General features: G+C 38.4%; 2 protein-coding genes across 2 annotated transcripts; both read left to right on the forward strand.

Annotated features, from left to right (window-relative positions):
• The first annotated feature begins 5,114 nt into the window (after positions 1-5,114).
• LOC137718099 (jacalin-related lectin 3) lies at positions 5,115-8,239 on the forward strand. Its single transcript, XM_068457609.1, has 7 exons — positions 5,115-5,190; positions 5,415-5,630; positions 5,812-6,312; positions 6,396-6,623; positions 6,728-7,249; positions 7,334-7,555; positions 7,730-8,239. The coding sequence occupies exons 1-7, from the start codon at positions 5,188-5,190 to the stop codon at positions 8,027-8,029; spliced, it is 1,992 nt and encodes a 663-aa protein (XP_068313710.1). The 5' UTR covers positions 5,115-5,187; the 3' UTR covers positions 8,030-8,239.
• A 653-nt stretch (positions 8,240-8,892) lies between these two features.
• Positions 8,893-12,134, forward strand: LOC137718098 (pentatricopeptide repeat-containing protein At1g19720). Its single transcript, XM_068457608.1, has one exon. It carries the CDS (start codon positions 9,071-9,073, stop codon positions 11,738-11,740), a length of 2,670 nt encoding a protein of 889 aa, XP_068313709.1. The 5' UTR covers positions 8,893-9,070; the 3' UTR covers positions 11,741-12,134.
• Positions 12,135-15,256: the final 3,122 nt, after the last annotated feature.

Below are 15,256 nucleotides of genomic sequence, written 5' to 3' on the forward strand. Positions count from 1 at the left end.
CCCGTTTTATTTTCTACCTGTCTCCCATACATTCAGAGGAGAAATAAAGGAGGTTGGATGGAGACGGAAATCGAAGAAGGTGCGAGAAGACTGAGCCCGTGGGCGGGGCCATTAATGCTGATCGAGTATTGGAAATATTTTCTTTCTTTCTTCGACAGTGGTCCAACCCTTTGACTCTTCACTCGCTTTCTCTTTAACAAAAATCCTAACCATCTTTCTATTTTGGTTTGTTTAGCTAAATATATTTGAGATAGATATAAATACGTACTTTGTTTTCTGAGATTTGAAATTAATAGAAATATAACTTGTTTGAATGTTTTTTTTTAAAATGATTGAAAGTGTTTTTGATGAAAATATTTTTGAAAACAATCCTTAGTAAAAATGTTAGTAAATCTTAGAAAAACACTTAAAGTGTTTCATAGAAGAATCACAAAACTAGTGTTTCTTATAAAAAGCACTTAAAGTGCTTTTGAAACCCAAAAATATATTTCTCTAAAAGTGCTTTCAGTCATTTTAAAAGCACATAACACACCTCGACCCGGAAAGTCCATTGGACTCCAAATCGAGTTGTGATGGCCGACACCAAGAGGGTGACGAAGCCATAAAGTATAGTGATGTGGGAAAATGTGAATAAATTTAAATCTAAAAGTGCCTAAATGTGAGAGTGCGTTGTGAGCGGAAATGAACTCATTTCACACGTGATGTCAGAGTATAAGTAAAGTACAGTAGAGCCTTATATGCATATTCTCATCTTTACCTAGCACGAGACATTTTGGAAACTCACTGGATTTGGGTTCCGTCGGAAATCTGAAGTTAAGTGAGTTTGGGAGAGAGCATTCCCAAGATGGGTGACCCACTGGGCAGTTCTCGTGTGAGTTCCTTGAAACAAAACCATGAGGGCGTGGTCGGGGCCCAAAGCAGACATTATCGTACTACGGTGGAGTTGAGCCCAGGATGTGGTGGGGACTCGGGCCGGGATGTGACACACATCCAAACGAGCCCATAGTCTTTGAGTTTGCCTGTCATAAATCATTTTGATCATTTCGTAAAAAATTCTATTACATAAGAATCAAAATAACAAATATACCCTTAGTTTAATAAATAATAGACCGTAATGATATGACAAAAATTGATGGTATTATTGTGATTTTATTCTTGTTTAATTGAAAATTTTGACGAAATGACCAAAATAATTCATAGTTGACAAACTCCTCTACCAATTCTATTGATTTTTAATATCAGGAACTAATGTAAGGAGTTATGTCAATCTCAATGACCAACTAAAAAGCATTCTATTTCTAATTTTTATTTTTTATTTTAGGCATGCCGATTTAACTTCATTTTCACTCTTTTGGAATTTTATTTAATACGGTTGTGATTAATGTTGGAATTTAGAACCCGTAAACTAATGTATTATGTTTTTCTATAAACGTTAAATTTTGAGGTGATGGAGAGTCAATAAAAAAATCACATTTTGAGAAAATATCTTTATCTTTTATCTTACATAGAATATTTAACCTTACTAGCAATAAAAGTCCTATCAATTGACGATCAAAATATATATATAAAACCCGAGTTCTACCAAAAACTTGCTTGTAAAATTGGTTTACCTTTTCTTTTGTGAATATACTATTTGTTATAAGCGGTACTAAAAGGAAAAGATACCGACACAAAACTTACAATGTGCAGATAAACGCTGTTAATTAATCACTTGACTTACAAACTTTTATCTGCCGTGTGAATACAATTGTAGTCAAACACGTCCGTATGACCTTTTACATGCAGATATGATTAAAGTTTGATGATTGATCATGCTACACCTAATAATTAAGTAGGGTTTCGATACCTTCAAATCAAACTAAACCATCACCATAATTTCAAATTAGCACTTTGAAAAAAAGATAGAACCAGCTGTCTACTCTAAATCAAAAGAAGTACGAAAAGGAATAAAATCACTGATTTATTAAAAATAAAAATAAAAATAAAAAAAAATAAAATAAGCAAATGCTTTTTATTGTAAAGGAATAACGTAATTATATTGACACGCGGATTCGAGCTCATTTTTCCCTTACAAACAACTAATAATTTAACTCACGGTATAATTTAAAAAAAAAAAAAATTGATAGAATTAAGGTGCACCCGAGAGTGGTGGATCTCAATTTCTTATTGCCCTTTTTTTTGGGTTGGAAATTAACAATTTCTTTGAAGCGTGTAACCGGGGAACCGTTGACGGCCGTTTGTCTGCATGTGGAAGTTGGTCCAGCGCGCCATATCTCCGTTCCGTTTTCGTCGGTGCGACCCTTCATTCAGCTGTCGTACACTTTGGTTTATCCCGGATAATAATCTGTTCTGGACAAACAGGATTAGAAGGACTTTAATACAAGAAAATACAAAAAATTGTTTCATCGTCATTGTCACGTGTTGTTACTAATATTTGTATTAAAATATGCAATATACTATATAGTTGGTATTTCATAAACTTTTGATGTAATTTAGATATTGTAATACGAGTAAATTAATAAAATTATGTGAAAATGTGTTAGCAAGATACGATACCAATTATCCCACTTAAAAAGTTACTACGGAGAGCCTGGGTGTCTTGGCACAAATTTTTCCATGGATTGTGTTTGGTGATAGCTGAAGAAATAGAAAAGAGAGTAGGGATCTGATATCCACACACCCTATTTTACTTCTCACACATCTTTTTAATTTTCGATCGTCGGATCAGATGAATTGAAGAAAATCAACGGACATAAATTATCAAGGGGTGTGTGAGAAGTAAAATGGGGTGTGTGGATAGCACACCCCAAGAGAGTATTTGTAGAGCACCTCTCGCAAGTATGAGATCATGTATTTCGGTCTTATTTGATCTCATGTTAATTGCACTCAGTGCGGGATATGTCGTAATTAAGCAAACCTATCAAAATTTCTCTCATTGCGCGTATCTTTGCGTGGTGGTGCCAACTGAAAGAATAGGAAAGAGATCATTAGTAAGGGTGTTACACAAAAGCAAGAGATGTCATGTATTTTAGTTCTACTTGACTCATACAGAAAAGTAGGAAAGGAATCATTGGGCTACAATTGGCTCTCTTGTTAAGGCTTGAAGCCCAAGTTGTATATGGGCTGGACTCACATAAGTGTTCATTCGGGCTCAAATTTGTATGTCTGTTCAGCCATTTGGGTCGGCCCATATTTCATAATTTGATCTCAAGGTTGCAAATACGATTTCAACACTGTTGGGAATTAATTTCATCAATGAAATTATTTACTTTGTATGTACTTATAAAAGGTTGAGTTACTCCCCATATTGCCAATTGGTTTTACGGTGGTTAGGGATGACAATTATAACCGTTAAACCCAATAATTGTGGATAACCGCCTGAATGGATTAGATTTGGATATGAAAATTCGGGTATGGTATGGATATGGGGAAAAACCATAAACTTTATTCGGTTATGGTTTTGGATATGGTTATAGGGGTCCCCAATTCGTATATGTCCTTGAATCCGACCCAAATATATATATATATATATATATATATTTGATATATAATATAATTTTATTCAATTTACCGAACCCTCCCTATACTAATTCACTATGCATGCATCAAACCCTATACTATCTTTATTATGCACCAAACATCATGCATGAGGCATACCAACAACCTCATCAATTCAATAATCTTATTGTTATACTCAACCAAATTAATTCATTGAATCATTTTATATATCAATTATCAAATATTACAAGTTTATCATATTCATCTCTCTTCAAGAGTCTCACTGTCAAGAAATTGGTGCATGTTATCATGAACAACTTCAAATATTTGTTAGTTTTTTGTAATTGGATGTTGCTATTTAATGACGGAATTAGTATCTACTAAAATTTATAATGCATCAATTGGATAAATATATATATATATATATATATATATTTTTTTTTTTTGTTTTTTGACGAAGATGGATATAACCGATAACTGATTGAAAATTTGTTACCCGGTGGATATGGTTATGGATAATCCCCGTTGGTTAATTTGCGGTTATGAATATGATTAATTTTCGTGGTTATGGGGATGGATATAGCATTTCCGTCCCCAAACCAAACTGTTGCCATTCCTAACGGTGTGCCTCAACTTCTTCGCACCCTACCCCCTCCTCCCCCATTGCTTTCTCAACCTTCTTCACACCCTACCCCCTCCTCCCCAATTGCTTTCTGCCCGCCACCCTGTGGGTCGACTCCATCACTGTGGTCGCGTCTCTACCTGCGGTGCTTTTTCCAGCCTCCCCTCCGATCCGATATTTACCATTTTTGCTCTCTTTTTTTTTTCTGCAGAAAGGACAGAAATTGACCAAACAAATTTTCCCGGGGCAGAAACAGAAATGAAGGTGATAAAAAAAAGGATTCTGAGTATCTTAGTAGTAAAAAGCAAAAAACCAGAATTACCAGCAAAGAAGAACATCCCTGTCTGAATTCTGAGGAAATAAACAATGATTGGGAAATGTACGTACGTCTCTAAAAGTTTGACTGACATACGGACGTGTCCAATCGACCACGATGTGCCATGCATATATGAAGAGCTTCCCATATATTACAAATTTCCAAGGAATCCGAATAAAGCAGTGCTCTTTTGCGTTACTGCGTAATCTTCTGTCCTCCAAATGCTCAGTGAGAAAACTTTGCACAGGGAAAATTCTAGACCCTGTAAAATGCTCTCTAGCTAGCTAAAGATAGTACTCTTTCTTTTATGGCGAACAACTCATATGAAATGAGTCCAGGTCATCGTCATGTGGCTTTCCAATTCGATATGCAATGACATGTAACGAGAAACTTACGCATAATATTATATTATTAGATTGGAATGCCACGATGATGGTAAATTCCATTCCATGTAAAGTCTTTATTCTTGATCTGAGGTCAGAACTCAGAAGTGATGGGAACAATTGTTTGATTCCTTTTACTTTTGAAGCCATTAGCTCCGTAGTGGAGAGAATAATTATCTTCTTCCACACAGTTGTAAGGTGTAGATATAAACTATTGTCTTAATTCATGAATCCACGCACGCTTTGTGTTCCATATAAATGCGTAGCTCAGCCGTATCATTCTTCAGAGTGCAGCGTTCAAGTATTCGATCAACTGCATTCACAATCTCACCCCATCTACATCTCTTTCCTTTGGTCACTGATCCAAAATGGTAAGTAGATAACTATTTGTTTTGAAGATATTTTATGTGTTCCGTATAAACGCATATTTATAAATGTGTCGATAGCATGTTGGTAAATTTTGTTGGGGTGAATAATATTGATGAAATATTGGCGGCCCGTCGTTGTTGTGTGATTTCTTGTATTTTGATCGGAACTTAAACCCCAGTTAATTATATATGACTGACTAATTTGAGGTGAATGTTAACGATGGCAGGATACTTTTGAGGGATCCGACAACAAACCCGTGTCAGTTGGGCCATGGGGAAGCCACAACGGGCTCGTTTGGGACGACGGAGTTTACTCAACTGTGAAGCAGTTGGTGATAGCTCATGGTGCTGCCATTGATTCCATCCAGATTGAGTATGATGAGAAAGGGAACTCATTTTGGTCAGACAGGCACGGTGGCAATGGAGGCTGGAAAACTGACATGGTGAGTTAATTTAGTCCACGTTAAATATTCTCACAAAAGCATGTGAGACTTGTTTTAGTTAGGCAGCCCTATCGAATTTCTTCTCCTCCTCTTCAATTCATCCCAAAGTACATGACATAAAAGTCAGCTAGTCACGGTGTTATACAAATTAATTGTGTATATATATGTCATGCTGCTGCAGGTGAAGCTTGCTTCTCCAGAAGAATTTTTAACATCAATTGAGGGTTATTACGGTAAGATAAGCGAATGGGGACCGGTCACAGTTCGATCTCTTACTTTCAAGAGCAACAGAACAACTTATGGACCGTTTGGGATCGAACAAGGAACCTATTTTTCACTCCCGGAGACAGCTGTGAATAGTAAGATTGTTGGGTTCCATGGCATGTCTGGCTGGTATCTTGATTCAATAGGCGCTTACCTAAAGCCCCTTGATCGGAATGAACAAAACCAACACGCGAAAACTCTGCTTCAGACACAGTTCAATTACCTGACTGTTGATACTGATCAGAACCTTGCTGGCTACTCATTAATCCAAAACTGTGATGTGTTTTTCGCTATAAGACCGAAGGACAACTCCACTACTAAACCAGCTGCAGTACCAGCACCAGCACCAGTACCCAAAATGCTCTCAGGGCAGTTTTCTGATTCCGAATTAAGTGATGCAGGAACCAAACGTAAGCTGGTAAGGAAAATTTCACCTTTTCCGTTTCCTTTTCGGGTTCAATTTGAAAATACGCCATATTAACAAGTAGTTATTTATTTCAGATGACGAATATTGAGAAGTTTCCCTCGAAAGTTGAAGGGGTGGTAGCATATGGTCCCTTCGGAGGAACGGGTGGTACTGTATTTGATGATGGAATTTATACGGGGATTAGACAAATCAAGTTATCAAGAAACATCGGAGTTGTATACATTAAGGTTCAGTATGACCGCAATGGTGAAGCGGTTTGGGGAGGCAGACGTGGAGGGACTGGAGGATATAAAAGTGACAAGGTGAACAATTAGTACTTAAACAAACTTGTCTTACAGGTTAAGTGTATTTACACTATATATTACGGTGTTTTTGAAATTATAATGTTCTGTACATGTATTTGCAGATAGTTTTTGACTATCCGAACGAGATCTTGACGCATATAACAGGAACATTCGCGCCTACAATGGTGATGGGGCCTAGTGTCATCAAGTCCCTCACTTTCCACACCACGAAGAAGCAGCACGGGCCATATGGAGAAGAACAAGGAGCCTGTTTCACCACCAAGCTTAAAGAAGGGAAAATCGTCGGAATTCATGGGAGGAGCGGTCTGTTCTTGGATGCTCTTGGGGTCCATGCCATAGAAGGAAAGGTCCATGTTGTAGAGACAAAGGCACCAACTGTCACAAATACTCCCAATGTTCCTAACGGCCACACTGACCACAGAAATAAGACCCCAACTGCCACAAATACTCCTAATATTCGTAACGGTCACAGTGACCTCAAAAGTAAGACACCAACTGTCACAAATACTCCTAATACTAGCACTGCAATGGTCCCAAAGGCGCCTGCAGGGGCAATTACTGAGATAGATAATCCTCACTGGACAAATAAACTACTGATGACAAACAGAGGAAAAGTCGAAGAGGTAGTAAGTTCAATCCGATTCCGTTGGTAGATAAGACAATATTGTGCATGTACTAACTGTATTAGTAATTCTGTGTTTGGCCAGGTTGCTTGTGGGGTGATAAAAGAACCAGCTCCGTGTGGACCGGGACCTTGGGGCGGAGACGGAGGTAGACCATGGGATGATGGAGTGTTTTCCGGGATTAGGCAGATTCATTTGACAAGAGCAGCAGAAGGCATTTGCTCAGTGCAGATTGAGTATGATCGAAACGGTCAATTTATCTGGTCTGCTAAGCATGGAGGCGATGGAGGAACTTCCCCACATAGAGTACTAATGCTTAATCAACATCTTCATCAATTTGATTATTTTTTCGCGATATCATAAACAACTATAATCTTAGTAATCTACGGGAAGAAGATTTGAACCTTTGTGCAAGTGGGCGGACATACTGCCTTGACTGACTGGTTTTCTACTTACCGTTTTCATTTGTATATTCTGCAGATAAAATTGGAGTACCCTCATGAAGTGATCACCTGCGTATCTGGATATTATGGTTGCGTAAGCAATGACGAGGGACATAAAATCATGAAGTCGCTGAGTTTTTATACAAGCAGAGGGAAGTACGGTCCGTTTGGAGAAGAAGTTGGGACATTCTTCACTTCGACCGCGACGGAGGGTAAGGTGGTGGGCTTCCATGGGAGGAGCAGCCTGTATTTGGACGCCATCGGAGTTCACATGCAGCATTGGCTGGGAAGTGGTCAGAAAACAAGCTTCAAGCCCTCCTTCTTCAAGAAGTATTGATCAAACGTCTCAAGCAATAATCGGAGTTCATACAGCTGGGAAAATAAATAGTTTTTCACTCGTGAATAATATTTGTTTGATTAAAAAGCACAAGAGAAGCTTTCTGATTGTTTGGGTCATTTTCTTATGTGGTTTAGTTGGTCTTGTCATTTAAGTGAGTCGAACCTTAGATTATCTTAATCGAACTATGGTCGTGCCATTTTGTGGAAATTCTGGAGTCATCCTCGTCCTCCTTTGTAGAAAAATAAGAAAGTGACAGTATATGATGATTATTTTGGAGTTGTTAACATTTTTATTGTAATTATATGATTATTTGACGTAATAGATTGTTTTTTAAGTTGCTTATTCTTACTATTAAAAATAACCAAACATTCGCAGTTTTCTCTATTATTTTTATGTTGCACGCATTGACATTGTTGCATAAGTGAAAAACTTCAGTCATACCATATAACGATCTTGTTAGTTCAATTTGTTAATAAGATTATATCGCGTCATTAGTCATTTTCTAATAAAACTTTCATCAACAAGTATATCGACAACTGTGTACAGAAATGTGATATCGGTAATATCAACGACACATCGATAGTTGATAATGTATTCCTACACTTGTTAATATTAGATAGTTGGAAAGGGAATTGGATCCGCTCCGAACCTTAGTGTCCGGAGCCTAAGAATCAAATCAACTGGGCTACTGATTGGTGTGTAAAAGAAATAAGAGCGGTTAGTTTTGTGTGGTAGGCTAGGAAAATAAATTAATAAGGACCGTTGGATTCAATTTGTGTGGCCTAAATGAATTGATCCCCATGCTCCGGACACTAAGGTTCAAAGGGGATCCAATTCCGTTGGAAAGGCCGTGCTTCTACGTGGCGCAATATCATTGGCTAAATCCATTGCAATTTGCAATGCGCGCGGGTTCCACTTCCAACGGACACAACAAACTCTGCAATCTTCTATCCGCGCTTTCCACCTCATCTTCCAGCCATGAACTAAAACAAATAGCGCCCAGAAAAACCCAATCCTTCAAGCTTCGAGCTTTCAGCAATGGAGAATTTTACAATCCCCTGCAAATCAAACCCTCCAACAGCCATCATTCCCCCCAAATTTAGCAACCCATCTGAATTCTCACCACGACAAACCAAACCGACAATCTCTTTTTCAAGAAAAACCCTCCCAAAATCCACAGACTCTCACTTGAATTACCTCTGCAAGAATGGCGAGCTCACCAAGGCCGTCACGGTTCTTGAATCCATTGCCAAAAGTGGGTCGAAGGTAACTTCCACTACCTACATGAATTTACTTCAATCTTGCATTGACACCAATTCTATTCAACTGGGTCGGAAGATCCATGAGCGTATTGATGTAGTTGAGGAATTGAACCCTTTTGTTGAAACGAAGTTGGTGAGTATGTATGCGAAATGCGGGTTTTTGGATGATGCGCGCAAGGTATTCTACGCAATGCGTGAGAGAAATTTGTACTCTTGGTCTGCCATGATTGGTGCGTGTCTCAGAGACCAGAGGTGGAAAGAGGTGGTGGAGCTTTTTTACTCAATGATGAGAGATGGGGTTTTGCCGGATTACATTCTGTTTCCTAAGATATTGCAGGCTTGTGGGAATTGTAGGAATTTAGAGGCCACAAAATTGATACATTCCATTGTGGTTCGGTGTAACTTGAGTAGTTGTATTCAAGTGAACAATTCGATACTGGCTGTGTACGCAAAGTGTGGAAAATTGAAGTGGGCAAGGAGGTTTTTCGACAACATGGATGAGAAGGATGGGGTGAGTTGGAATGCAATTATATCTGGTTATTGCCACAAAGGTGAGACTGAAGAAGCTCAGAGACTGTTTGATGCGATGAGCAAAGAAGGGATTGAACCGGGGTTGGTAACTTGGAATACATTGATTGCTAGTCATAACCAGTTAGGGCATTGTGATGTCGCTATGGAACTGATGAGGAGGATGGAGAGCTGTGGGATAACTCCTGATGTATATACTTGGACTTCTATGATTTCGGGGTTTGCTCAAAACAACAGGAAAAATCAGTCTTTGGATTTGTTGAAGAAGATGCTTTTGGCAGGGGTACAACCAAATGGGATTACAATCACTAGTGCAATCTCAGCTTGCACATCTTTAAAATCACTCAACAAAGGGTTGGAAATCTATTCTATTGCTATAAAGATGGGTTTCATTGATGACGTACTGGTCGGAAATGCACTCATTGGTATGTTTTCAAAATGTGGGGAACTGGAAGCTGCTCAGAAGGTCTTTGTTAGGATCCCAGAGAAAGATGTCTATACCTGGAACTCAATGATAGGAGGATATTGCCAAGCTAGATACTGTGGTAAGGCCTATGAACTGTTCATGAAGATGCAGGAATCAGATGTGCATCCCAATGCTGTGACCTGGAATGTGATGATCACAGGATACATGCAGAGCGGAGATGCAGATCAAGCAATGGACCTCTTCCAAGGGATGGAAAAAGACGGGAAAGTTAAACGAAATACGGCATCTTGGAACTCTCTTGTCTCTGGCTACCTGCAACTTGGGGAGAAAGACAAGGCACTTGGGGTATTCAGGCAGATGCAGGCCTACTGTGTTAATCCCAATTCTGTTACTATATTGAGTGTCCTGCCTGCTTGTGCGAATTTAGTTGCCACGAAAAAGGTGAAAGAGATCCATGGTAGTGTATTGCGTAGGAATTTGGAGTCCGTAGTCCCTGTTGCAAATTCCTTGATAGACACCTATGCCAAATCGGGAAATATAGCATATTCAAGATTCATATTTGATAGAATGCCATCCAAAGATATCATCACTTGGAACTCGCTAATTTCTGGTTATGTCTTGCATGGTCTTTCAGACATTGCACTTGACCTTTTTGATCAGCTGAAGAAGTCGGGCTTTAAACGAAATAGAGGTACCTTTGCAAGTATCATATATGCATACAGTCTTGCTGGAATGGTAGACGAGGGGAGACAAGCTTTTTACAGCATCACTGAAGACTATCAAATCATACCAGGTCTAGAACATTATTCAGCTATGATAGATCTTTTTGGGCGTTCAGGTAGGCTTCAAGAAGCAATGCAGTTTGTTGAAGATATGCCCATAGAACCAGACTCCTCTATTTGGGCTGCCTTATTTACAGCATGTAGGATTCATGGAAATCTTGCCTTGGCAGTTCGTGTGGGGGAGCATTTACTCGACTTGGAACCAGGGAATATTTTGATTCAACAGTTACTGTTACAGGCATATGCTCTATGTGGGATATCTGAGGATACTTCAAAATTGAGAAAGTTTGGTCGAGATGCCACAATAAAGAAATTTACTGGGCAGTGCTGGATTGAGTTCAAGAACTCAGTGCATACGTACACTGCAGGTGACAGGTCGAAGTTATGCTCAAACTTTCTAAATTCATGGTTACAAAACATAGACGAAAAAGCAAAGAGACCTGATTTTTGTAATGAGCTTTGTGTTGAGGAAGAAGAGGGGGGTATTAGATGGGTCCATAGTGAAAAACTTGCATTTGCTTTTGCTCTCATTGGCTCCCCGAGTGTACCCCGAAGTATTAGGATGGTGAAAAATCTGAGAATGTGTGGAGACTGCCACAGGACAGCCAAGTATATATCTATGGCTTTTGGGTGTGATATATATTTGAGTGACCCAAAGTCGTTTCACCATTTTAGTAATGGTCATTGTTCTTGTGGTGACTATTGGTAGAGAGGCCATCAAGGAAAATCATCAAAGGCCAAAGTTGAAAGATCAGGTGCAGCGAAACAGGGCTTGTTAAAGGCACGACTGCAGCTAACATTCAACTTCATTTTGTATAGTCACATCAACTCCAATCCGTCAACATTTTTTAGTTTGAAGCCAAACTTAGGATTCGATGTAGCTCTGTGACTCGGCTGCAAGAGCAGATTCAATACCAATGTTTAGAGAGAAGCCTTCGATCCTCTTCGTTTTCATTGTGCAGAACTCAACCTGCTCCAATTTGACCAGGCTCACCTCTGAACATTTAGGAGGGGGAAGCCAATCAAGGAGCACAGTTTGCCTAGAGGATTTGTAAGACTGTTTTGGGTTTAGGTGAGGGCCCTTTTTTCTTTCTGAAATTCTTTGTATACAAAACAAATAAATAAACATTATTTAATTAGCATTAAGCATTGCTTGGACTTGTTTCACATTTTCCCTCCGCATGTAACAACTCATTCATACTGAAAAGACCAATTAATGTGAAGCGTGTAGATAAACGTATGTGTCAGCTCGTGATTTGCAGGTTAGAGAAACGACCGGCTATACTGCCCTGAAAAGCACGGCATGGGCTCCTCGTAAGCCCTCCTACTCCAAGGCCGAGCTACTCATTGACTGGTTTGGATCTGTTTTGTTCTTCTATTGGGTCAACTTCTCATGAAGTCCGTGACAAACAGCATAGTATCCACAAACAACAAACTTTTTCCCCAGAATAAAGTTAATTTCTGCGTATGATCTCTGCTCAGATTAGGTTCCCTCTCCTTTTTTTGGTCACTGTCGGAGCTTGGAATCAGATTTCATTCCTGTATAAACCCACTTAATCTTTTTACGGCGTACATGCGTCGTTAATCTGCTATCGCCAGTCCACTCCAGTCCAATCCAATCCAATCCTAACCTTCGCTCGACCTACCTTATTTGCCTTGGATTTTAATTTGATCATTGATAGATTACTGCATTTATCCTTGTTGCTGGTTGAAAGTTGAAAGCAGGCCTCTGAAGATTTGGAATGCTGAAGAAGCTTTGAAATATACATCCCAAAAACTCAAATCACCACCTGTCACAAGTTACTTGCATGGCAAGTATCCGGATGAAGATTGCCGAGGGCATTGCAGAGATGGATCATCCAATTTGGTTTATGCCGAAAACGTTAACAGAAAAATTCAGATCAATCAGAAGAAAATAATGTACAAATTGTATTGGTGATCCTGTGTTTGTCCAGGTTGGTTATGGGGTGGTAAAAGAGCTAGACGGGCACTTGTGTGGACCGGTACCTTGGGGCGGAGGTGGCGGCAGATCATGGGATGACGGAGTGTTTTCTGGGATCAGCAGATTCATTTGACAAGAACAGCAGACGGTGTTTGCTCAATCCACATCGAGTACGATCGAAACGGCCAATTCATCTGGTCTGTTAGGCATGGAGGCAATGGAGGAAATTCCTCACATCGTGTAATAATCCTTAATCTATCTTCCTTCTATTTCGTTTGATTTTTTACGGGCCTAATTAACAATCCTTAATTAAGGTGATGGCTATGGAGACCTTAGGTTATTAATGGGCCAAGTTCTCTTAAAGAACTTTGGTTCAGTCGTGTCGATATTTAGCAAGGTATGTTGAAAGACAAAAAAAGAAAAAAGAATTGTATCCACTTTGAAGGTTAAAAAGCGGATTAACATATAAGGAAACTCATCTTTTCCTCATCATCAGAAAAATAGTAGGATTGAAAGATATATGTTTCATCATGTCTAATCTCCTTCTAATAGTCGACAAAAAATAATTCACGTCTTCAACATACATTGAGTTTTATGCACTGAACAAGCTCTTAATAAGTAATCTAATCCAATTATAGAATTGAATGGTAATGTATAACTCATTATTCAAGTTGCACACCAATTTTCATTCGTGACATAATCCACCATTCCTTAAATGTAATAAGTTATCAAATTCAATCCAATCATACATGACAAAAGAGACATAATCGCGTCGTTGTTTTGGAAAAGTATGAATGGATTTAGCCAGCTAACCTAACATTTCAAGAAAAAGTAATGCTGATGGTGAGAATTTCAGGTAAAGTTGATTTAGAGAATGACATATTAGTGAAAGTTTGCTGCTGTTGCTGTACATTCATCAGCTCGATGCCATACACAGTTGTAAAGCCAAACTTTAATCAGAAACCATGCATGCATGTATATGATGTCAAACTGCACCACCATCACCACCACCATCAGTGTCATCACCCAACGAGTGACGCAATGCAATTGGGAGAATAATATAAATAGAAAGAAACAAATTTGAGTAGATCAACTGCTTTTGATTAATTAATTAATTAAACATTTTTTTAGGTAAGTACTTGAAGTAATTATTTATCAAAATATTTTTTTGTTTTTTTCTTTATCAAGTGCTTTAATATTATCTTTCTTAGATTTTATACTTACATATGAAGATAAAGAGATTAAAAAAAGGGTATATTATCAATTTCCCCCCTGAACTTGTGACCATTGGCCAATTTCCCCCCTGAACTTTAATTTAGCCAATTTCCCCCCTGAACTTGTGCAATAAACTATTAGGTTTGTTATAACTTCTTCCACTTGAAATTTATATATAATAGATATATGAGTCCACTACTCAACTGCTTTAAATAATAAACACCCTTTTAACAAAGCAATCAGCTTCCCGAACTATAGCACCAAAAAAAAAAAAAATTATTATTATAATTAGAGTAATGTTCATTATTTAGACACGAGAAATTGATATACTCCCTAATACAGGTAGACCTCACATAAAATGATAATGTTCATCTAACTAAAAATGTACTTGTCAGACAATTTCGTGTTTCTGAATAACATTATTTGTATTTCACTTCCAACTCTTTCTCTTCATCTTAGGTTGACGGATCTTCTCAATTCAAAGATCCTCTAGATCATACACATTCCAATTGACCGACTAATTCTAATTGTGAGAGTTCCAAGTGAGAGACCTCCCTAGAATCTAAGAGTGAGCTACATGTGAAAGATACATGTAAAATGTGGTTGTGTGCATGAGCTGATCAATAACAGCTTATAGCTGACATGAAAATGAAGTGTCACTTAATTTGGTAGACCTAAGTGAATAATTAGGGTTAGGTATCGGATTATATGGCATAATTAGTATAAAAAAATGCCAATAAATATAAAGAAAAATATAAGACGATGCCAATCGAGAAGAAATGGATTTATGGAGAATTGGAGATGCATGGGACCTATGACCTATATATGTTGTGCCGTATGGATAATTGATATGCCACTTGTTGTGGGAAATTCCAGAACAAATGATGTCAGATGGCAAACTAATAATTAAATTGGATCTGGCAATCTGCTACTATATATAACCCCCGAATGATGGACACCAAGATTCTGTGCTAGATTTTATCCTCGTAGCTGAGCTTTTTGCATGGGGCAATGCAGTTATGCACGTTGATGCAAAATGCTATGTCGAGTAGCCATTAATTATTAGAG

The sequence above is a fragment of the Pyrus communis genome, chromosome 15, assembly GCF_963583255.1.
Source record: "Pyrus communis chromosome 15, drPyrComm1.1, whole genome shotgun sequence".
In the NCBI taxonomy this organism is placed as follows: domain Eukaryota; kingdom Viridiplantae; phylum Streptophyta; class Magnoliopsida; order Rosales; family Rosaceae; genus Pyrus; species Pyrus communis.

Bases quoted from the DNA above. Each gene is read 5' to 3' on its own strand.
- LOC137718098 (XM_068457608.1), top strand. From the start codon at position 9,071: ATGGAGAATTTTACAATCCCCTGCAAATCAAACCCTCCAACAGCCATC.
- LOC137718099 (XM_068457609.1), top strand. The intron at 5,631-5,811 runs GTGAGTTAATTT...ATGCTGCTGCAG, and splicing joins GAGGCTGGAAAACTGACATG to GTGAAGCTTGCTTCTCCAGA. The intron at 6,624-6,727 runs GTGAACAATTAG...ATGTATTTGCAG, and splicing joins GAGGATATAAAAGTGACAAG to ATAGTTTTTGACTATCCGAA.